Consider the following 24,838-nt stretch of genomic DNA (forward strand, 5'->3'; position numbering starts at 1 on the left):
TGGCAATTGGAATCTACGTAACCTAAACTTTGTCGTAGTATTTACTCTTATAACTTTGTAGAAAATAAGTCCTGTACTGATTAAGTTTCTGTGGAACTTTCTATGACGCCATCTTGCTTTTGAGCAATTGCGAACTGCATAACCTATACTTTAGAGTGCGATATCTAACTTGGGATCCGTTGTAGTTTACCATTCTTTGCACTAAACTAATGTCTAATCGTTGCTTGGATGTTAATAGGCTAAATGGTTTATTAAAATGTATTTTTTAAAAAAATAACACGTACGATGCGACTCCTTTCGAGACACAACAACCACGATAGGGGTCTCAATGGTCCCGATTTCTTATGCATGCCCAAGGAATCTTGTCCAACAAGCCATAAAGAAATATAACGGTCAAATAAATGCTACTATAATGCATTGCGAAGCTACGGGAGCCCAGCGACTTTGTACTCATAAATGTTTATCAAGATGAGCTGTGCTGGTTTTGCCTGGCCCATTAGCAGCGCCGTTTCGATGCTTTGAATATCGCGATGGCCTGCCGGGCAACGTAATTTTCTAGAAGAACGAACCGTTCGAACGAACTTTTCTATAAAAATATTCTAAAAATCACGAGTACAAGTAATTCAAAAACTGTACCCGAAGCGTCTCGCGTTTCTCGATGTGGCAAGAAACTCGATTTCCACGTCGTTGTTACGCGCCATGACACACGCAATCAACGAACAAAAGAGTGTGATTCTCGTAAAAAAAAAAAAAGCGTCGCGAAAGAATCGTGCGAACTCGTATCACTCCCAACTATGACGCAATCGAGAACGCCCGTTGTTCTCGCGGGGATCTGTTCGACAATGAAACTCAAGGTCGTTCCACTTTCCAAGCTTCCCAGGAACCATTGTCGTTCCTTCGTGATTTTTATTATCTGGTAGCGTGCATCGCGAATTGAAAATAGGAGGATAGCGAATAAAACGATACAATTAAATATACATTTAGCAAAATGGGCCATGTACCATTTCCCTTTAGTGTCGGAGATAACTGTATAAGGGAAGGCAACGCGAGGACGGGTTTCACAGGCGCCATAAAGTTTTACTTTGGATCATCTTTTATAAGGATCCTGTTTCTCTTTGTGCATTTGTTGGCGGAGGCTACTTTTTAAGGCGTTACAGCCGTATCATTAAAAATTCAGGGTATTGAATTATCCCTGGGCGCTGGGAATATTCAAAAATATATATAAGACTTTTAAAAAATAAAAAATTTCTTTACCAAATAGTATCTGTGCTATAAATAAATATTCTAGTCTAGGCAGGATAAGTACCCTTGCAATTATTGTTTTACAGCAGTTGCTATGTGATTAGCACAACCAACTGCATCATTTGTCTAATACTCTATGATTTTAGAAGACTGGTGAGAGGTTGGTAATTGGTTACGATAATTTACTAAGAATCTTCTCTTTCGATTCGAGTAAAATCTCCTTTTGTTTGGCGTGTCGAGCAATGCAAAAACCGCGACTACTCGACTCCAACCACGCATGCAATTCTCCGGCTAATTCGCCGGTAGCGAACAGTATCAGCGTTCTTGTACGCTGTCAAACTATTGATACTCGTAACCGGAGACGCGTACACGCAGCAACTTCACTTACCACACCCGATTACGTTTCCAGAGAAACTATTAAGGGCGGTTCGCCGCTGTCGGAGACTGAACAGCTCCCCGAACACAATGGAACCTGTATTGAATAAGCCCACTTCTCGTAGGTCGGCCGCGCATAGGCGCGTATTCTGTTAGCCTGTACTCCAGGCAAAGTTCGCCAAGCGATGCTGGTAGTACGGCCACTGACAGTGGTACGTGTAGTGGAGGCGGCTCGATGCAAGTTGCGAGCGTGTTAGTGTCAGCGGGCCTCTTACGCTCCGCTCAGTCACGCTGGGCTCAGTGACTTCGCGTCCGCCGGTTCGATCGGTTCTTCCCCGGAGTCTGCACAGCGCCTCCGCGACGACTGTGACCCGTGCATCGAAAAAATTCTTTGGTAAACCTCGCCTCCTCCACCTGGGCCTTCGACGGATCGGGTACTCCTGCGGAAAAGAGAAAATTTTTTTAGTCATAGTCCTGGTGACCGATCCTAACATCGGTTAGGATGTTGCACGTGCCTCGTGGGCCACTGCAGCTTCAGACTCCTTGAGATTCGAACGTTCTGGCATCCAGGACTACCGGAATGCAGTCGAGACCCAGGAGTCTGAAGGTTGGCGGTTACGTGCCCCTTCGAGAGTTCTTGGATACGAGGAGATAAAACCCAGCTACATTAAATCATAAACGCCACGGGAATCGAACCGCGGGGCACCTCTTTCCCGTAGAGAGAAGGAACAGTTGGACGAACCAGCGGATCGGGTGCCATACGACGATCCGTCTTTCCGCGGAATCTTTAATTACCCCGTGGTTCCATCGTCGAAATCGCGACGCAATCGACCGAGTCAGCTGCTCGGGGAGAATGACGCAACGGTTGTTTCTCCCTGGAATCTTCGCGCGAGAGGAAAAGATGATCGTTCGACGCGACCGGTGCAACGTCCACGGCGGACAGTTCGCGAAGGACACCAAGGCGTTCAAGAAAAGAGTCGACGCGGTGCTAAGGATTCGTAACGCCAGAGATTGAACGACCCCGATCCATGTTTCGCAAGGACGCTCGGTCGTACCGTGATCCTTGGTCTCACTGCGTGCTGTTGCCCGCGGTAACAGTCAGTGTACAGTGAATGAACCCTAGGATTGCACGATCCTTTTCAGGTGGAATCGTGATAGTTCGTATTCTACGACCGCTGAGTGGAAAGTGACAACCACGGCCAGACACCGGCAGTGACACGATCGAGGAAAGTGTTCCGAGCTAATTGCCGAGTTCCCGTCCCGGATAAAAGAAAAGAAAAAGTGTTTGTTCCAAGTATACGCGAGATCCGTTCCTGTGAGGTTGAACGTGTCGTTCCGATAAGTCTTCCTGTGCGGTACCAGAAGGTTTCTCCGTGTAGCTGGTCCCTAGACTCTGTCTAGGTTTAACGATGCGCGATAGTGCCAGGGGACAGGTCTCGTTTCCGATCTGGCCGTAGAACGCGCGATCAAAGTGCGCAGAACAATGTCGTCGCACGGTGAGTTCTCGACGATGTCCAGCGAAGAGGTGCCCTCGCTGCCAAAGTCCCTGCCGAGTTCCAGGGAGGCGACAGCCGAGGGTAGTTCCAGTTCCAGCGGCAGTTACATGCCCCTTCGAGAGTTCCTCGATCGATTCTCGTTGCCCAGAGTGGTCAGGCTCGAAGGCACTAGTGGCAGACCGGTGTTGCTCTATAAGCAGCAACAGAAATCGCTACGAGTCACTGCTACCTTATTGATACATCGGTATAGGCACGACGTCAAGGTGGGACCGGAAATAGTCATCCCAGAGGGTTATCCGGGTAAGTCGCGAGTAAATTCCTTGAATAAAACTGCCTTGAGCATCTGTAGAGTTGATCGTTTCGGAGAAAAATTCTTTTCCAATTTCTGTGGAACGATGACGCAAGTTTTGGAGAACCACTTGCGAGGTATTGACTCTTGATCGTCTCGGGGAGTCCATTTTGATCCAAATCTGAATTTTATTACTTCATATTCCAGGACAAGGTTTCCAATTGAACTTGTGCACTCTTTTTTTAGTATTTTCTGTCGTTTTTAAAACTCACTTGTTATTTATTAAAAACTAGCATCGCACGACGCTGAAATGACCTGGGAAATGAACCTAGTTTTTCTTATTAAAATGGCTATCTAAATATGGCTGTATTCTATTATTCTATAATTTTTTTTATATCGAAGCATATATAATTTACTTCTCCCTTTCCCTTTTTAACCTCGAGTTGCAAGTTAAATGAGAATAGCATGAATATTCGCACTATAAATCTCATAAATCTAATATTCTGCACCTCAAAGCAATATGTATGCTTTCACCATGTAATTTCTTCAATTCAACACGCTAAGAGTGAGAAGGATTATGCTCGCCGTGCTTAATTAATTCTCCAGAGAACTCGTTTAAATAGTATGCCCAGGACAATTCTACGATCCACCATATTCGAATCTGAAGCATATTAGTGACCGTATACCTTCTATGTCTGGAGTATATAATCTGGTGAACACATAGGGTAGAAATAGGCAAAATTTTATCCAAAAAATAAAAATTTACTCGATCGTAACATCATTTACAAAAAGCAAATTCCAACAGCTTCAAAAATTTTCTTATATTCTTGTTTTAAACATGGAAAACTATTTCGAGAGCATTAAGTTTACTAACAAAAACATAACAAATAGGCTCTACGTTTCCCGAAAGAAAAAAGAATATAAATTACTACTAGTTTGATTATGCATTTTAACCATGACTTCATAAATTATATAAGCGAGAAAGATTACGTTCGTTATATTTAATTAATTCTCCTGAGAACTTGTTTATATAGTCTGCCCAGGATAGTTCTACCTACCGTGCTCAGACCTAGATCATGTTAATGACTATACACCTCCTATTCTTAGTATCTGTAACCTCCTGTTCATTGTAAAATATTTAATTCTATAAATGAAAATTTTATTCTCACTTAACGAGTAACGGATTAGGATTAACCGTTATATTTTATTTGTACGAAATTTCTATTCAAATTTGAGAAATTAAATATTTCTTAAAATACGATATAAAAGAAAATAATCATCTGGTATTCGACAAATTTTACATATATCGAAACATACGAATAAAAGTCGCAAATAATACGCTTCTACTTTTATTTAACCCCTTAACGCTCATATTTTTCGGGTTAACTAAGAATGATCAGTTTTTCTTTATAGGGTTTGTTTCTAAAAATGCAGTTTTTATTAATTACAATGTTGAAAACAAATATTATCATCCCCTAAACTGTTGGATTAAACAAACATCGTTTTTCAAAGCAGTCAGACAAGTTAGGGAGGGGTTAAGCCCTCCCTAACTTCCTATTCGTCAAACCGCGCGGAATCTTCTTCCCAATTTTTAGAAGCGATATCGGAGCGCGCGAAACCTGTTCCTAGCCAAATAGTTGAAAAAAATACATAGGAAAAAAAGGGGAGGAGGGTTGGTTATAGTTGACAGTGAACCATAATCGCCGACAACCAGCGGTTAGCTTTTAATGGGCCCGGTATCCGGTAGACATTTTCAGAAAAACGTAAATTATGTCCAGCAAAGCAAACGGGAACGGTTGTGATAACCAGCTTAGATCACTGAAACTGGTTATACAGTGCACTCCGCGAAAGAGTCGGGGGCCTCATGGTGGACGCTAATGCTCCGCCGGCGAGAACTCGGTTGCACTATCGGGGCCCCCGTCCCTTTCCTTTTGAATCGTAAACCACTTTGTAGGGCAATAAGTTGCAAAACTGGCCCTGACCACGGTCGCCGTCGACCTCTTCCAGACGATATCTTCGCGCGAACCCTTTATATTGGTTTTCTGACATCTGAAACGGAAATTACGAGGCAATAAAATGGGGTAATGCGGACCTATTAGTTCGAATGGGCGAGAGTAAAGCAGAGAAAGTTTAAGACCGCGATGGCTGTTCGTCTGACCAGCAGTTCCATAACGATGTCCGATTTCTGAAAAAGATGACCGGGCGCAGGGGCCCCGATTTACTAACGTTCGAACACGAACAAGCTCGAACGCGGCCTTTCCGACTTCGATAATGTCAGGACTAATGCACCGACGTCGTCTATTAACTCTTTAAAACGCTAATTTTTAGAATAAAATACCCCCACGTTGCAGAACCATTTTCTAGTTATTTTTATTTTTCACTATTGCCTACAGAGTTAAGGTTGGACTGCCAGTAACTTTAAACATTTTCTTTTGCAAACAAAAATAATTTAAAATGTACTGTATACATTTTAACTGAAATGAGGCATTTGTTTGACAAAATGGCCACCCACATAAAGAGTTACAGAATCGTTTACTTCTTCCAGTAATAAATTTTGTTTCGCACGATAAAGGATCTACTTAATATGTGTGAAAGATTTGAAGATTCATCGATCCATTCTTTAGATATCATGGCAGCCATTCAAAACAATAGACTGCAGGAAACACGCAATAACTTGAGTAATAATAAAGATTATTACACAAAAATTATATCGTGTTGCCTTGAAAAATTTTAACAATACTTGTACTGTAATTATATAATTCTTTGTTTTAAAAATCGACACCTCCAAATATCTCCTTGAGTTGGTCCAATGAACAGCTTTGGAAATTCTCTATAAATCTCCCAAAGTTGAGTGGGCATGATAGTTAGCGTACCAGCCTGTTACTCGAGTTGCGACACAACTCGGGTGTTATTGAAACGACGCCTATCCGATTAACCTGTTGATTCGATCGACCGTGATGAAAGGAGGTTGCAACGATCGCGTCACGCGCAAAAAATCCTGTTACGAATTTCGTTTTTATAATCGTCGCGTGATTCATCGGGAAAAAGTGTTACGTTGCAACACTTTTACTATTGGCGTCGGTCAATCGGCCCACGTCCCTTGTTTACGCGAACGAACCGTGAATGAATCACTGTTTTTAGATACTCGAACGACGATAGGTTCACAGCGGAGTGGCGCACTGACCTTTCCATCTGGAATATAAATTGATTCATAGAGTAAACATGGTTTCGCGCTGTGCCTCGTAGGAAGCGTACGAAATTCGTGGAAAGTACAGTTTGATGCATTGGAAAATTTTTATACGTACCGTGAAAGTTCCTCGGTGCGCATGCGCTGACCTTTCAAACTGAAATGAAGCGTAGCCCACAATAAAAACGACAGTTTCACTTCCTGCCTGTCGTTTGGAATCGTATTATTAATTTTCTCATGTAAACGAGCAGCTAGTTGTTATGTAGAAAATGGAGATGCTCGGTATCGAGTAATTATTGAAAATCTGCGTAGCACAAAAGAAAATAGAAACTTTTGTGTATCGTCTCCGAGACGTACGCTCCTACACGTGCTGTTGTAAATTATTCCGACAGACGATCGTTATCACCGCCAATAAGGATGATCATTCCGTAAAACCTACAAGCACGAGACAAGTTGGCCTGCTCCAATTTATCGTAGCAAATAGTGCAACACACGCGTCTAAGCGAACTTTACGGCTCGCTCGTAAATATGCGATCCGTGCTGGTCGATGGAGGTTATATCGAACAAGCACTAACAGTAAATTGACTAAGGAAACATTATTTAACGCCTACGAATTCGCTATAAGTGCCGCACAATTCACGATGAGCCTCGAATGATAAAAATTACCGGGGCCCGTGCCCACGTGACATCGGATCCATTCATTCCTGCCAGACCGTTCGACGTCTTCGCGACATTTAGACGCCGAGATGGGCAAAATTATCTGGTCGAACGTTTCGAACAATGAACGAAGGATAAACCTGTTATTCGTTCGATTTGTATTTAAACGATCACAGAGAAAGAGATAGACAAAGTGTTGATATTTGTATTGAAAAGATTGCATGACTCACATAACCTCGAAAACAGTTGAATCCTACAGTCTTGGGTCGGTCCTCGTTGAGAATGCACATCTTCCGTTAGGGCGATGAATCCACTTCAACTGAACACTCACTATGGTTTCACAGACGTTTAAAAGTATTTACAGACGGAAATGATACTAGTATCTTACGACGCGACGCGTCGACAACAGAACGCGCGCGAGCAATGCAAGAAGAACCGCGTGATTGGTTCTCGCCACCAGAGCGCGTGACCAGTAGACGCACAGCGCCAATACCGCGAGTTTCAAACGCTAACATATTCATAGAATAAATATGGTACATCGAGAGTGTTTTGTTTCTAATTTCTCTATGGGAATTTTATACGTGGGGCACGAACCAAAAGAGGTTGGGAGACACTTTACCCTGTGGATGCACATTACGTAAAAGTTCCTCTTTCCCAACGAGTTCCAAAAATGGCCATTTTCAAGCATTGTCCTTTACAGTCGGTTGGCGTACGCTCGTTCGGTGAAATTGATTTCTTCGTATTTCGTAGGCTACTTTCTTTCGCCGTGTAACACGGGACGCGGAGATCCGCGTTTCCTTATACCTCAGGTGGTTTCATTAGGCGAATCGATCTCACGTCGGGCCAATCAGCCAGCGAGGACTCTTTGTGATTCGCGTGCAGCAAGAAATTCTCAGGTGCTGGCAGCAAATAGAACGCGGGTCTCGATCCCTGAGTAACTGTTCCACCGGCCACTTTTCCTTCTGCGTCATCGTGGAATTTCAACCGGCCACGATCGGTTCCGTTCCGAGCCGTACACTTTCGTCACCCGACTAATCTCATTTGTCCGACGCACGTGCATAAAATGCGCGATCGACGCTGCCCGATCCGAATCCGATTACATCCAACTTCGCGCTACTCGGACGGACGATTCCTGCTGGGTCATTTCGAAGGGTTCGCGACACCGAACCCCCCGGGACTTAACATTTTTAACCCCTAACGATCGACGATCTGATCGTAGTCAATTTTCAAAGTTGTTCCACAGTTATTTCGTAAAGTATTTCGTGTGAAAAATAAATTGATACATTTCCAATTGAACGACTCGTTCGCCAGTTCAAAAAACAAATTCGCTGATATTACGTGCGCCATATTAAATTGATTTAGAAACGGATCATTTATTTTTCGTTTTCATTTTCATTTGTAGATACCTTGCACAATAACTTTGATATAACTGTTTGAAGATATTAATGGAACGCCAACAAATAAAATATACGTATAGGCATTATCTTTCATTAGAAACTAATAGCTGCTAATCAGGACTATGGTTACGACGAAAGTTTATTACTTTGTAAATAGTGCCGTAAAACCTGGAAGAATGTGGCGGTGATGAAACCTGAAATGTAGTGTTATGGCTGTAAAGTGACGTGACTCGTAAAATAATTAAAAGTCAGTAAAGAAGTTATTTTACCATCTGCGGGGATTCTTCACGGAACTAATGCCAACGTTCGCGGGGCATAAAAATCATGATGTGCTTAGAGAAATAAAGGACGTAACCGAGTCTATATTTGCTGGATATTTAAACAAACCACTGGAGTAGAACAATTGCAAACACTTGTAAATAGTCTTTTTCAACAAATATCGAGATTAAAAATAAACTTAATTTCAAAAGGCTATTACTTCGAAAAGCTACTTTTGTGTCAGAAAAATTCATCAAAGTCAGACTTCCCAGTTCGCGAATGCTACGTGGTAGCAAAAGGAAGACACGCGAAGAATAAAGGAAGACCACGAGGCACAGTGAACAACAAAGTGTACACCAGAAGCACGCTTGTACCCGCCATAAATCAATGTAATCAGCTTACGACGGGCAGCAAAAAGTTCTAAACATTTTTATCGCAACGAGGGAACGTTTTCCCGGACACACGCAGTAACCAGTGGAACAAAATGAAGACGTTCGAAAGGCGCAAAAAAAGGACGTCGCTGATCCCCGGGACGTATCCTGAATGAAATCGCATGAAACACCGCGAACGAATGGATCCTGCGGCAACCACGGATGCCTCCTGGACGCTACTTATGAAATTGTAATGACGGCTGAACGCCGATCGGCAAGGACGATGCATCGATTTTAATTTCACCTGAGGAGCCGGGGCTGCCGTTTGCCTCGCGACTCCGTCCACGAGAGACTTTGCTCGAGAGAAAGAGAGAGAGAGACCGCTGATTACTGTTCGAATCGGTAGTAAAAGGTAGGGGAAAACGGAATCTTTGTCGAGGGAACTTGAACCTTCAACCGGGATAAAATTACCGAGGAAGATTCAACCGTGCATCCGATTCCAGGGACTGATAGCGACGATGGACGATATCGCACAAATCACCGGCTCACTTAACTACTATTCGTGCAAACCCTCGGCTACGACTACGGGCTCCAGTTTACAGTAATTTATTAGGCGTGTAAACCTCCAGCTCTCGCCGGGGTCGACGGCCTCGTTCCTCTCATCAGGAGACCTTCGACTCCCTTGCATTTTTTTCCCCCCCTTCGCCGCGACGACGTTGAAATGCGTTCGTCGAAGAATGCCAAGTTTTGCGGAACTTGTACCGGGGAATTATCGAGCAGGGTAGAAGAGCGAGAGACTCGTTTTGTAACGACAGGGCAAGAGGAACGATGGCCCGCTCAGTTGTTTAAAAAAAAAGTGCATTGCAAGCAGGGTCAGATCAATACCAATCGACTATAGGTAGCTTTTTCTTGGATTTTATAGTTTAATATTAATATTGACATCTACGAGTTTGAGGTATATTGTGAGTAATATTTGACAGTATTTTTGCAATCTTTTGAAGAGTCAATTGGTGTCCCTAAAGGCTCAACATAAAAATAACTAGCTGTTCTAGTGGTTCCCTCTTAGGATTTGTCTTTAACTACACTTTCTAAACCCTACAAAATTTTAAAGATACCCCATTTGGTATCAGAAAAATATTTTAACATACTTCCATTTGTTGAGAGCTTGCAGAAAAACTCTAAGAAAACAAATACTTCTAATTTAACTTCTAAAGTTAAAAATGTATTATTAATCTCTCCAGTACCAAAATAATATGAAATAATTAGATTACTCAACGATGGAAACTATAAATTTGATATACCATCGTGAGAACAGAAAATTAGAACACACTGAAGCTTATCTTACGCCATACAATTAATGTATATTATGTGTACACACTATTGATACGTGTTACATATTTATACATTATTTATATGCACGCTGATAGTGTATTTATTTAATCTAGAAAAGAAGCAGCTCAATTAATAAAAGTGGCTACTAACATTGATTACAACAAGAACCGATAAACCAAACATGAAAAAATACTTAGCGAGATTACACTCATGCATTCATACATACACTAACTGTTACTTCGCAACAGCGATGTCAAGGAGCCAACGGATGTAGTTATTCATAGTTCAGACATTGGAATTTTCGTTTATAGCTACATATCACGAATGCAATCCGTTAGACAGAAATTTTCCGGTTTTATCTGCATATTCCTCAGATTCGTGTCTTTTATGAGTTTACGACTAACGAGACCATTTGTACGGTGCATATGGAATTTCTGTGCATAACAGGCAATGTATCGCGTACCCAACGCAGCAATTCCCGTTTTCAAGTGAAACTTTTTACATTTGGTTCGAGTGACAGAATCATTGTGGGGATAAAACTCTACGTTAGCACGTTGGTACAGTACGACCCGGATATATGAAACAATCTCTACCTCTATATGTGAAATGGAGCAAATTTCATTCGTTAAAGAAAATCAAAATTTGTATTTTTGGCATTATATCGTCATGAAAGTATTATGAATGGGTTTCTAAGACTTCCGTGATTAAAACGAGTACAAACACGACTTTATTCCGACTATAATTAATTATATAGGGTGTTCGGCCACCCCTGGGAAAAATTTTAATGGGAGATTCTAGAGGCCAAAATAAGACGAAAATCAAGAATATCAATTTCTTGACTGAGGCTTCATTAAAAAGTTATTAACAATTAAATTCAAAAATTTCAAATCATTCTGGAAAAATTATTTTTGGTTGCAGAGGTCAATTACAATCATTTTTGGTGAACAGACGTACCCTCGAATTCCTAACCAGTTTCGAGAAAAAAATTCATTACTGGCGGAACTTTAAACATTAATAACTTTTTAACATAGCTTCAATCAACAAATTGATATTCTTGATTTTCGTCTTATTTTGGCCTCTAGAATCTCCCATTAAAGTAGGTTTCGTATCTTTTATACGAAAGCCATTACTGAAATTGTGAATAAATGTTCGTAATTAAATTTACCAATGATATAATGCCGCAATATTGTCGTAAGATTGATCGGTGTCACGGGTCACGATTAATTTTAAGTTTTGCTTATTACAAACGAAATAATTCGTCCCTCGGGAGATTAAGATAATGAACGTATGAAAAGTTACAGAGACGGATAGTTCCTGTCACGTTGGTTATACACTGCGTCGACATCCCATCTCCTCTTATTCTCTTACATTTTGCTTTTATCTTGAATCCTAGTCGTACAAATCAATCATACCTTCCTGTATCTCGCCGCATCGTTCGCTGTTGCGTTTTAAAATTCAACGACTACTTTCCCTTCAGCTTCCCCCCTCGCAATGTCTCAAAAATGTTCCCCGCGTAGCAATAAACTTTTATCCAATTAATCAAATTAGTGGTGAGTCTTCTTATTACTTTCTTGTAATTAAACGCCACGATCTACCATTCTAATCAGTTTCGATTAGAATATCGTAGCATGGCAGCTACTTTCTTGCAATTAAATCCCGCGATCTAACATTCTAATCGGTTTTGAAAATTCCAAAACGAAATTCACGGATACTAAATCAATTTTTAAGAGACCTATCTTCGATATCTTCTCCCGATGATACGAAATTTTCAAACGTTTCACAACCCACTGCCTTTGCAAAATGCCTTCGTAGCACATCCAGCAGGACTTTAAGGCTACTGTATCCGAATTCATGGTCAGTATTTTACGCAAACTTGTTTGGAAGTCATTTAACGCTTATCTTCGGCTTCGTGGCTAAATCTGGTGTCCCATAATGTCCGATAGGCTTCGTTCGAACGAAGTCCCGTCTTCCGTTGACGCTAGACTCGGGTACGAATCCGAAGACTGTCGGTTGAACGACACGGGACGTACAATTTTTAATAAAATATCGTCGAGAACCGGACTACAGCAGCGCTAAAAACCTACACGACGTCGCCGTGAAAGCATTCGCCGCGGGAGTGGGCAGAGACGTTTAAAAGTCCCGTGCCCCAAAGGGAAGATAAACATCTGGAGTTGCGGGGGCCATTGTCCGTTTCATTGAAAAGGGAGGCCTCCTTTCACAGAGCCACAGAAAAATCTGAATCAGAATTAATTCCTGAAGAGCGTTACAATGTGACGTGGGTCTACGCGGGCGCACCTGGATCAAGCGAACATCTGGTTCCTCGAGGGGTAACAACCTTAAGCACAGTTCCACCCGTGATCCTCGAGGCCATTTACAGTTTCTAGACGGAACAAACGCGCGACACGGCCTTTATTCGCCGTCTCTGCCCTGAAATTTATACCCAGACACGTGCCGCGAATGCGTTTCCAACGCGGTTCCGTTTCGTAACGCAACGGCACGCGCGTCAACCGCCAATGCGTCATTTTCGATTACCCGGGGAAATTGGTACTCGTTAAAAATACCGACTGAGTCAGTAAACATTGAAATCCCCGTCCACTGAGTCACTTATTCGTTGACACATCGTCGAAGCTTTGATATTTCTATTCTTTGTTACCCTTCGAATACTTCTAGATCCGCCATTCTGTTATTTTCGAAAAGAACTGTGCAAGGTGTTGTGTTTCGAAAGGGGCAAATAGTTTTTCCCTATTATGATAATCAACTTGTTGGATGACTTCCCGTTTGCAACAATGTGGATTGAAAATGTTCCCGGAAGAAAATGGGTGAACCAAATTGCATTGTGCATTCGGCTGACAATGACTTTGACGCATGCTTAGACCCAGTCCTTTCTCAGACATTACCCGCGGAATAATCAATCAAAAAACCGTGTAATTGCGTAATTAATTTCGCGGTAGCATATACTAATTAGTCGTGGAAGAGGCTGACTCGCGAAATCGTTACCGGGTTCACGTGACGCGTACTGGCGTTCGACTTGAAATTTCGAGGCGTTTTTCCAACGGATACGACGATCTTTTCGATTAGAATCTGAACAAGTCGCGTCAACTGTGTCAGGTACGCGCGTGGAGATGGAAAGTGGAGGAAGCACTCTTGTGTAATTTTTTGTTGATTACGAGGGATACGCGACGTTTCTTTTCCGGAATACACGGTCCCGGAGTATCCTGCGTACCGCCATGCTTAATTTCCTTGGAACTTGGCCCTCTATGACGCCAGGTGGCTCTTAAATCGCACACACATATATCAATCTTTGCGAGAGCCATTGTTTATAATTGCTATTGGTTGCAATTTTGTACACTGGAATCTTTCACAGGCTAATTTTGTTAAAAATTATATTGCAATTGTATCTATGATCTATTATATAACTCTTTCAGAAGCCAAAAATGTTTTGGGCCATAGAGAGACAATTCTTTAACGAAATTCCAGCATGGAATTTTTTCTTTGATCTTAAATATCCTGATGAATGCACCCACGTCACATTAATTCAGATATTTGACGTATTTAAATACCGGCTCATACATGGATGCACGAACTATTTGAATACAAAAACGATTCTGCAAGTATAAGCAACGCCTATAAGTATATCCTCGAGGCCTATTTCGAATCACCATTACCACCGCCGAATCTTCACCGGCGCACTGAATAATATCTTACGGGGAGCATCGAGGACGAAAAAAAAAAATAAGGCTCCGTTGTCCAAATGCATTCTCCGTGTTCGCGTTCCCGTATCAAAAACAAATTCTACAACGACCGCGGCGGCGCGAGGGGGGTAAAACCGAGAGCTCGAGCGAAAGATTTAGGTCCGCGCGCGGCTAGGATCGTCCGTGGAAGCCCGTGGCATTCCAGGACGGACGATCAGCGCTCGCGCGCGCGCGCGCTAAAAGGCCGGATTCGAGGCGCAGCGTGCGTGCATTCGCATCGGGGCGGCATTCTTAAATCAATTAGCGACAACCAAAAGAACCAGCCGACCTTCGGTCAGCCAACCACTCGGCTACCGTGTCCCCGTTGCCGCGGCTCGCTGGCTATTACCGCCGCGGGGCGCGCGCCTGCTATCGTCTCGAACTTTGGAACGCTTTTTACAGACGAACCGAAACACGCCGCCGTGTATTTCCTTCCTACTAAATGGCTACATCCTTTGTCCTTCTACGAAAGACCACCAACCGCGAACACGGCGGAACGCGAGCCCCCCGATTTATTTAAAATCTCTAGACCAAACGTTTTTCCACGGGGAGTTTCAGAGAGACAGTTCCACCGACCAGTCCCCGAATAAGGGGACTCGTAGGATCACCGTTTGCGTCCCCGCGATGAGATTCACGACTCAGTTTCGTTAGATTTTAGATTATCGGGCCGAGGAACGTCGTTTGAAAGTGGCTGACAAGCTCGTGGGTTCGTGAACACGCTTGTAACATTAATCCTCGGTTTAGATAGTCTGTTGGGACCAGTGGTTCTCAAGCTTTCTCTGGTTTATCGCTCCCTTTGGTGTTGCGGCGATTTCCTGTGTCGTCCTGGGTCTGCTTGTGGAACTTATCGGTAAGAGCTTGCGAGAGAGAGGTCCCTCTGGTGGCGAGTACGCGAACTGTCGTTCACAGTATCGTACGCTGATCCCCCAATGCTTGGAAATAGGCTTCAGAGTCCATTTGTCTTCTTTCTTCGACATTAGTTTAGAGAAATATGTTTCACTTTGTACTGTAGGCTCTGTGTGTCTATACTGATCGGTTCCAAAGCTTTTTAAAACCACTACTGTCTCTAGATGGACCCAGCTGATTAACCGTAACTCATAAACTGGCATGATGGTCCAACCTCATCAGCCTGCTGGAGGACTAAAGTTTATGCATCTTGCCAATCCTGAGACTTCAGAGGGTTTGAGATATAAATACTCAACCTTGTGAGGTACCACTTCCAGTCTAAGTAATTTGCAGTCCTCAGTACTGATCAACTAGCATAGTAACTAGAGACACTATACATCATCAGCCAGTAGTTTCCAAGATGCAAAAATTATACCAGGTCGTTGATTATTGTCCCAAAGATCACAAACACTATTTCTAGGAAGTTATTACACCGAGACTTGTCTTCTCGTTTTTCAAACGATTTGTTGTCAGTTTGAATTCAATCAATTTTCTTGATTATCAAATAAGGGTTCACGATAAAAGGCATCCCGTCGGTTTCACCGTGCAGACAACTTATAAATTCGCTCGAAAATTGCTGTTTAATGAAGTGCCTTCGGTGGTTGATTCGCGATCGCGGTACAGGATGATTACAACTAAAAAGAACAGCGCAGAGCACGAACCAGGGAACAATTTGTGCCAAACTTGACAGAGGATGAACAACGTGGAACGGTACACAACATTTAGAACGTCGTAATTTTATTTTGTACGCTGATCGCTGCGCAGTTACCGTAATTGCACGCGCATCGGGGAGCGCGCTAGTCTCCAAGGAGTTCGTAAATTAGCAGGAATAACAGAACAACGTATTACGCGCGTTACTTATGATCCGCAAAACGAAATGGAAAATGCGAAACGCGCGGAGCGTAAAATTGGCGTTTGCCAGTAAATCATGCGTAAGTATACACGCCTATCGTTGGAACGTTACCATACCGATGGTTATACCCGAAGACGTAGCATGGAAGCCCGTTACGAATGACATAACGGCAACTTCGATCTTATACCAGTCGGAGAAAACGAGGCAAAACACGAGCAATAGTCCAAAGCACGGTAATACTTGGAAGTAGATTGATATTTCTTTTCTTCGGCGGATCGTTTGTGGTCGACTAGATCGCCCAAGAGGACAAATCGAACGAGAAACAAAATGGAGATGCTTAACCAGTTTCGAATAGGGCTGTGACTACTCGTTTAAATTGTCGTTCAAACGTTTGGTAAATATAACTCGTAATTCGGAAGCTGCGCACGATAATTTACATTTGAATTTTACTGTTCGGTGAATATGCAATAGCTTTTTGCTTGTATCTCGGGAACTAAAGTCACCCTGCACTTTTTTCAAAGCGAAGAGTTTAAAATCTCTTGCTTTATAGCCTTTTTAAAAATCAATATAAGTTGAACAGTAATATACCGAATACTCAAATATTCGAAGTGTATTCGTAGCCTTGGAATATCCACACAATCTCAAACATTCGTGAGAAAGTATTTGTGGACCGTTCGAGGAAACTGGTAAACGGTAAAGTATAGTTCTGGGGAACAACTTCACGATCGCAATAAGGAAGGAACATGTAACCTGAAGTTACTCCTCTGTACATTGTTACTATTCTGATTTCGTATTATACTACGACTCGTGTATCCTGGACCAAATGGTTCGTCCATCTTTATCTCTAGTACCCAATAATTGCTTTGATGACCAATTTTGAACACAAATGTGACAAAATAAATCTGATCATCAAACTTTCGCGACATTTCACTGCAAAATACAATACAAAATATTAGATTACAATATATATGTATGTATAGTACAAACTGAAAAAAAATACACCTAGAAAAGAAAAATATTTTATAATTCACTGTAAGTTTTGAAACATGTTTTATTCGCGAAGAAAGGCTTAGTAAAACCGAAAAACCATGCACGCGCTATATTTCCAAGATCAAAACAATCTCATTGTCTCCGAGAATAAATTAAACGGAAACGCAATGACCAGTCGCATTCCGGTCCCGCAGCTCGCGCGAGCGCGCCTCGGAGAACGCGACCAATTACAGCCAGAAGAAAACTCGACGGTTTCCGGCGTGTTTCAGTGGAAATCCCGCGACATTCACTATCCAAACATGGAAAAAATTTTATTTCCATTATGGAATTTCTACGCCCGTGATTTACAGATTAAAAAACCGGTTACGTAAGGATCTTTTCTCTCGGGTCTTGCTATTCCGGTAAAAACTGATTTTTACCACTCACTCGTTCGCACCCTGTACTAACGTCAGTCGATACAGGGTCCCAGGGGCCCCACGTGGAGGTGAGGTGAGTGGATTTGACCAGAATGGGCCCGCCAACTTCGCCGGAAATTCTCTGCGCCAGGCTACTACCGAGATAATAGCCCAGATATAAGAGAACATCAGCTCGATCGGGGTTTTCGACCTGACGGAAGCCAGGAAGTCCCAATTCTAGCCTCATGCCCCCATATATTGCTACAGTTATTGTAAATTGACTAGTTGCAAGTCCTCACCAGTTCTTAAAACTGACTTCCTACTTGTTTCGATGGCCAAAGTTTATATAATCTCACTTGCACTCTCTGATTACAATTGTGGCTCTGAATCTAGTGAACTCATCGGTAAGGCAACCCTAGCAGGCCTTGCCTTAGGCGCCACTTGTGAGAGAGTCAAGAGCGTAGCCCTCTGGTGGCGAGCGCTCAAAGTGTCGCTGCATTCTGATCCTTCTATATATAAAATATTCTTTCGCGCCCCGTAAGATCCCTCTAGGTGTCGTGTCCCCTTTCGCGCATCGAAAGACACTGGCTTAAACTGTATCGCAATTACCCGAATCGCGGCTGTAACTCGTTGGCGGCTATAATAACAACGCGGGGTAATTTTATATGCATAACGTGTATCGGTTAGCGGCCGATACGAGGCCACACACCGTATTCACCGACGCGTTTAACTATAATTTAAAAGCATCTCGTTATATTTCTTCTCACGTTTCTCGTTACCCGTCGCACACCAGCCTCAAGACGGAGGCCCCCGTTCGCCGAATACGCATGTGCGTGAGGGTGTAATATAATTCAGCGCCTGCCTGCCTGCCTCCTCCGCCCCGTCGCGGTAACGTTTCGCCTGGACGATATACCGCGTGAATTACTTGCGCGTAATATACTGCGAAACAAAGCCCGTTAACGTCACGAAACGGTAAGCTGCAAGGTATTTTGTTTAGTGTCCCGTAACTTATGCTGTCCACGGACGACTTTGTAAGAGCCGGGGTAATTGAGTACTCGCGCTGGACGACGGGCTAATACGGCCGGGTTGTTTTTATGCGCGCCGAACCCGAACGTAAATCTGTTTCGTCCGGGGCGATATCTGAAAATGTTCCCGCTGATTTATGCCCCGGATCAGCTACGCGAGTATATAAGACGTTTCATTATTGGTAGGATATCTCTGGGTAAATGGATTCTGCGTTGGTAAAAAGAGTCTAAAAAGTTTGTATGACTCGTTCGACCTTGCCTCTGAGTTACAGCTGTTTTTTGCGAATCATCGTTTTATAGCCATGCACGAGACGCGGCTATAAAATAACCAGACTGATGCAATAATGATGGTACCATATTTTTAGAGAATTTTACATTTTAACTCTTATCTGCATTAATGCGCACCCGATGACACCGAATCGTATACCGCCCGAGGGACCAATGACTCAGTTCGCGTTACCCCCTCCGTTGTCACGCTATTCGAACACTAGATGGCGACGCTGCAACGATGCACCGATTGCACATAGTGGAGGGGATGAAACCGCACAAAGCATATGTACAATGGACCAAAGAATAGTTGTCCCGATGGAAATGACAACTATACCTGCGCAGGAGCTAGCTGGAGATGTATCTTTCGCGCAGGTATAGTCGTCGCGCTCTATCGTACTCTAAGAATTAACATTCCATAACTAATTCTGAAAATTAATAGAGCTACGTCCTCGTTCGCGATATGAATCATATATGAAAATAATTTCCTTTTACTTTCATCATAATTAGTCTGCTTCTATTTATCCGCTATTAAACGTTACATATGTAACTTCAATGCAAAATTATTTATCCTTATAACATCATCTTCGTACTCAAAATTACGAGCTCATAATTTATCTTGCTACCGAGCACGATCGCTGCATTTCATTAACATAATCTTCATAAATCTCGGATGAAGCTTTTATCACGCGTGTAAGTATGTTCATTCTCATCTTTTTGCTCTGTCCCCTTGCGTACCCTGTCCAACAAAAGGGAAGAGAATAAATATTTTCTAAGCTAACATTTAAATGTCGAAAGGAACATTCCTTATATTTTTAAATAATTAAAATTTCCAACTACTTTACGAGGATCAATTTGAACTACTACTTGGTTACCGGCGTCATTCAGCCACTTACTCCATCATTCATTAATTATGCCGTGCCTTGACGTTCGATGCATTCGTCAAATTTTTCACAAGAAGAATTATTCAACTTTTCGTTCCATGAATGATAGTTCAGAGGAAACAAATACTTTCAGCGTAACGATTGTGCAAGTCGATGCCTTTGAAAATCGAATACACAGCAGAATGAACTTACTTCGTGTAAGTATACGAGCGAAAGATTCAATAATAATGAAACTGAAATGTCACTTCCTTTATTATAAATTCTATTAACATACTAGCAACGACCACAAACGTTCGCTGTTAGAATCTGAATATCATTATTCCCCAAGTAATTGAGTAGTGAAATTTGCATTCAATCGTAGAAACTATTATTCCTATACGCCTAATGCTTATGCAGGGAGCATTCCTTTTAAACGTTATAATCGAAAGCACGAACTCTTACGACATCTCGCTTACACATCGCGTTAATTTTCACCGTCTAATCACAGGTATCTATAACATGAATTCAAATATTAATCGTTAATCTGAACAATTATATCAGACGTGTTAAAACCATTTGCGTTTACTACTTCGTTTTACAAATGACCTGAGTTTCCGTTTCCTTTGGTTTCAGGATGGTTTTCTGTGATATCTGGCACCAATACAACGGGTGGCGCGCGCGTTTACAGAAGAGTGGATTCCCTAGTGCGAGCAGGAGTGCCCACGTTTCTATTGGCGGCGCCACTGCGAGCGTATATTTTGACGCACTCGAAAATGGGTAAGTGACAATATCGCGGACACGAATATCTAGCAGGCTTAGAATTGGACGTGTCGTTGCGACATACGCACGAGGCTGTGCAGGACCTCGTTAGCCGAGCGATCCGTGAATTAACTTCTTGCACCATCGCCTTTTTACCGATCTGCTCGTGTCCCTCTGGGGCCTTAATTAAGAGCACGGGTCAGCGAATGAAAAAATCCGATCGAGATTGACGACGGGAGAGTGTACGAAAGAGGAGAAGCAGAAGACAATAAGAGAGTGTAGAATAGGGTAAGAGAAGATAAGGACGGGCGTAAGGCAGCCAAAGAATGGACAAAAGGGAATGAGAGAGGACTGTAGAATACGAGTCCTCGACTTACACGGTTAATTCGTTCTGCAGCTTTACCTGTAAGTCGAATTGTATACCGGGTGAGTCGTTTGAATCGATCCCCTTCAGAAGTGGACCAACCTGTAAGCAAAATAAGCACAAGCTTAGGAGGCTGCTGGGCCTGATCTAGCTCTACACGGTACATTTACTACACGCTCTTCGTTACAAAAGCGAATGGGTTGTTAAACAGATCCATAGATGCTGTTTTGCGAAGGGAAGAATCGAAGAAAACTTGATTTCATATATGAATATAAATGCACGCCCAATGTACGTAGTGTATACCTACACTGCAGACACCTATTCGCTCTCAAAATCTGTATGTTTTGTATTCAATAACAACCGGGAAAGTAATAAAACCTGTTTTATAACCTGTTATAAAACCTGACCTCAATTAATCCTGTATCTTATAAAGCTGAACTCATCAGTTTATCTAGCGAATCCAATCGAAACTGAAATTGAAACAAAGGTTAAGTGTTAATGGATTGTAAAAAAACTTTACAGTTAGAATAAAAGTGATTAAGGAAAGAGCAAAGTATAGCTACAAGGGGTAATGAATAATAGTAAATAACAAACTATGCCAGAAAATAAACGGAAATACATTTAAAATGAGAATAGAAACGGGCAAACGCGTAAAGATAGAGAGAATTGTACAAGGAAGCAACGACCAAAGGGATAGAATGAAAAATAATGACACTCGTGAACGTAATACCTTTCGTGATATCCAGGAACAACGTTCTTGACCCAAATGCATGTATAAATATCAACGTGCGTACTCTGGGCTCCGGTAAAAAGATAAATACGAGGAATGTGCAAATTACACGTTTGTAGCGGAAGCAGAAAGTTAAATGCGTTAAATAGATTGTACAGAGACAGAAATGCATAAAGCAGCGATAAAGGTGACGTAAAGCCGCTGGTATCCGAGTTTCGATTTCTGCTTTGAAACTGGAACTATTAATACTGCTGCAGAAAACTCTGCACGCAGACAGAGTACTTGACGATATTAACTATCGAAAATAACTACGAAATAACTATCTAGTCGAATTCCTTGAAAACTAACAGTGTACATCCGCAATAAAGATTGCCATTTTTCGGCGACTTCGGCCATATTGTATTTATATTTATCTTCTTCCCGCGTTACTAAAAGTGTTATCTGTTCGCAGAAAATGGCAATTTACGAGCTCACTACACGAAGACTACGATCAGGGCCGGAGAAATTCTAAGATTAATAGCGGTGTTCCAGGACACGAGGAAGTGCAGCACGGTCTCCTTCGGGATTTCCGGTAGCTCTTCCGAAAAGGATCAGTACGCGCAGTGCTTGGATCCGCATGGTCGCGAGGTGTTTGCACCATTGTCGGCGAGAGGCGAATTTTATGCCATTTGTCAAAACGGAAGCATCGATACCGGAAGCGACGAAGTGCTGTACAAAGTGCACCACCTAGCGAAGAGACCCTTACCTCTAAGAGTGAGTACTCTTATTACTCTGTCGATTAATCTGTGTTAAAGACCTACTATAGCAAAAGCAACCTAAGCCTAGCAATTTCTGTTTTAAACAACAGGATATTAAATAGTCACTCGAGAAGCGTTCACTCGGAAAAATTTTAACGAGAGATTCTAGAGGCCAAAATAAGACGAAAATTAAGAATACTAATTTGTTGATGGAGGCTTCGTTAAAAAGTTATTAACGTTTAAAATTTCGACAGTACTGAATTTTTTTCTAGAAAGTGGGTAGGATTTCGGGGGTAGGTCTATTCACCAAAAATGCTTGTAATTGACCCCTGTAACTAAATATAATTTTTTTAGTATGATTTGAAATTTTTTAATTTCGTCTAAAAATTTCAATACCTACTCGAATTTTTTTCTAGAAAGTGGGTAGGATTTCGAGGGTATGTGTAATGACCAAAAATTATTGTAATTGACCCCTGCAGCCAAAAATATTTTTTTTAGAACGATTCAAAATTTTATAACTTAATTTTTTAATAACTCTTTAATGAAGCCTCAGTCAAGAAATTGATATTCTTGATTTTCGTTTTATTTTGACCTCTAGAATCATCTCTAATTAAAATTTTTCCCAGGGGGTGGCTGAACACCCTGTATATAGAAATAGGAGGTCGGTTAAATGCTTGTGAGAGAGAACAGCCCTCTGCTGGCGAACACAAGAAGTGTCGCCACAAAGAGATTAACTTCTAACCTCTATAAACCTTTGCAAATTAGTCTTTCAAATAAAATATTGAAATTATATTTGTTGAATCATTAAAATATTCGAAACAAATTTGACATGCAATACCAGAGTCTTAATCTTATTTACGACTCACCGTTGTTGACTTGTCACCGTCGCTGAAGATTCATGTTTTTCAGGTTCGTTTAATAGCTGGTCCTCTTCCTGTACCTTTGCCAAGAGAATATGGTGGTTTAATGCAGCTGGAAAGTTCGACACGAGGACCCATAGTTCTAGGATGTATCGTACCAGAGAGGCCAGTCCACAATCCCGAAATGCTCGAACTCGTAGTGACAGGAAGCGGTGCTCCGAGAGTGAGAAGAGCGCGGTTAGGTTATCCATCGGAAGCTAGGCTGTTGGCATCGCCAAAAATGCAACGATTATTATCTGCTTGCAGGTAAATCACATTTCTGTAAACATTATTTTACCTTTAATTCACTATATCGATACTTTGATACGTATTCAATGCGTTCCCGGTTCCCCCGTTTACATTACTACGTTCGTAGTCGCTCGAATATCGTGATGTTAGGTACGAACCGTTTAACAATCGATAAATCAAAGGAATATCGATTCCATGCATACGTAGGCGCATCGATAGAGCAGAAATACGTTATACGCGATCACCGATGTTAGATAATATACCGTACTCTGTCCCGTATTACCGCGATATTCGAAAGATGCAAAACATTTGAAAATATATAATCTATGTTGCTTAACCTGTTCTTCCACTCCAGCCGGGCGGTCGGGGATCGTGCAACGGAACCAAGAGTGGCACCTTTGAAGCTGCATCCAACCAGCGAAAACTTGAAGGAGATGCATTTGAAGAAGATCAAACCCAAGACGGAAACGAAGCCCATCTTGCAGAGCTTGAAGGACGGGCTGGAACAACTGAAAAAGACCACCGTTAGAGAGAAGAGTCAGACTAGACAGAATTCTCGGAACGGGTTCCTGGAACGTATCTCGAAATTCACTCAGGGTGGTCGTAGCAGAAATCCAGCGAAGAAATCGGCCTCGTTTACGTTCGCGGTGAAACCGGAAGTCGCAATAAGGTGTCAGGAGCGTTACTCCAGCCTGGAGCCAGAAACTACCTCTCATCCGAGTCATTCCAACTCCAAGCAACCTGTACAAAGATCGGTATCCACGAGCGTTTTAGAGATGCCAGCGAACGTCGAACTGCAGCCCAATTATTCACGAGTCAGAGACAGTCTGACGCCAGTGCCATCCCTTCCAAAACTAACCAGGACCAAAGCTGACGATATTTACGCGGAGATTTGCGAGAACGCGGCTGCGCAGGTCCAAAAGTGTCCCGGAAGTCACGTGATGGCCAGGATTAAAATTATCGTGAAAGGACGCGATTCGCCCGCGGAATTACCGAGCAAGATCAGCAACGATCGATACGCGAACTCGATGGTAACGAGCGAGCGAATCGACTCGATAATCAGCACGGAAGACGAGGTTATTTACAACACGATATTTTAAGTACGATGAATTTTAGAATTATAAGCAGGGATGGGCAAAATGTATTCGTGCACGGTAGAAGTAAACGGGAATTTTATAATTACCTGATCAACGAATGCAGAATACATTAACATTCGATAGCTGAGTAAGTACAGAATACTTTATTCGGTTTCGATACCCAGTAGATATTAATTTAGGTAACAAATAACGAATGAATGTATTTCAATTACAAAAATCATTCAAACGTGCCCATTCCTAATTATAAGTTAACCGGCTGTGTTTGATGATTGAAAATCCGTTGTTTTTTCGACGTGCAATTACGAATTGAATGTGTATTATATTATATAA

The 24,838-nt window shown here is 42.2% G+C and overlaps 1 protein-coding gene and 1 long non-coding RNA gene across 3 annotated transcripts; one reads left to right on the plus strand and one right to left on the minus strand.

Moving 5' to 3' along the window:
• The first annotated feature begins 1,941 nt into the window (after nt 1-1,941).
• On the plus strand, nt 1,942-24,672 carry LOC143343831 (uncharacterized). The gene is made up of 5 exons (XM_076769106.1): nt 1,942-3,413; nt 20,307-20,450; nt 21,978-22,279; nt 23,173-23,429; nt 23,767-24,672. Exons 1-5 carry the CDS (start codon nt 3,101-3,103, stop codon nt 24,509-24,511), a joined length of 1,761 nt encoding a protein of 586 aa, XP_076625221.1. The 5' UTR covers nt 1,942-3,100; the 3' UTR covers nt 24,512-24,672.
• LOC143343836 (uncharacterized) lies at nt 19,323-24,143 on the minus strand. 2 transcript variants are annotated; one of them, XR_013080016.1, is made up of 6 exons: nt 24,004-24,143; nt 23,750-23,920; nt 23,130-23,442; nt 21,104-21,266; nt 19,707-20,898; nt 19,323-19,549 (listed from the first exon to the last, which is right to left on the minus strand). It is a non-coding gene; the product is annotated as an uncharacterized LOC143343836 (long non-coding RNA). The 2 variants fall into 2 exon arrangements; XR_013080017.1 differs by lacking the exon at nt 21,104-21,266 and having other exon boundaries at nt 23,130-23,385.
• Nucleotides 24,673-24,838: the final 166 nt, after the last annotated feature.

This window comes from Colletes latitarsis, chromosome 7 (genome assembly GCF_051014445.1).
Source record: "Colletes latitarsis isolate SP2378_abdomen chromosome 7, iyColLati1, whole genome shotgun sequence".
Taxonomy (NCBI): Eukaryota; Metazoa; Arthropoda; class Insecta; order Hymenoptera; family Colletidae; genus Colletes; species Colletes latitarsis.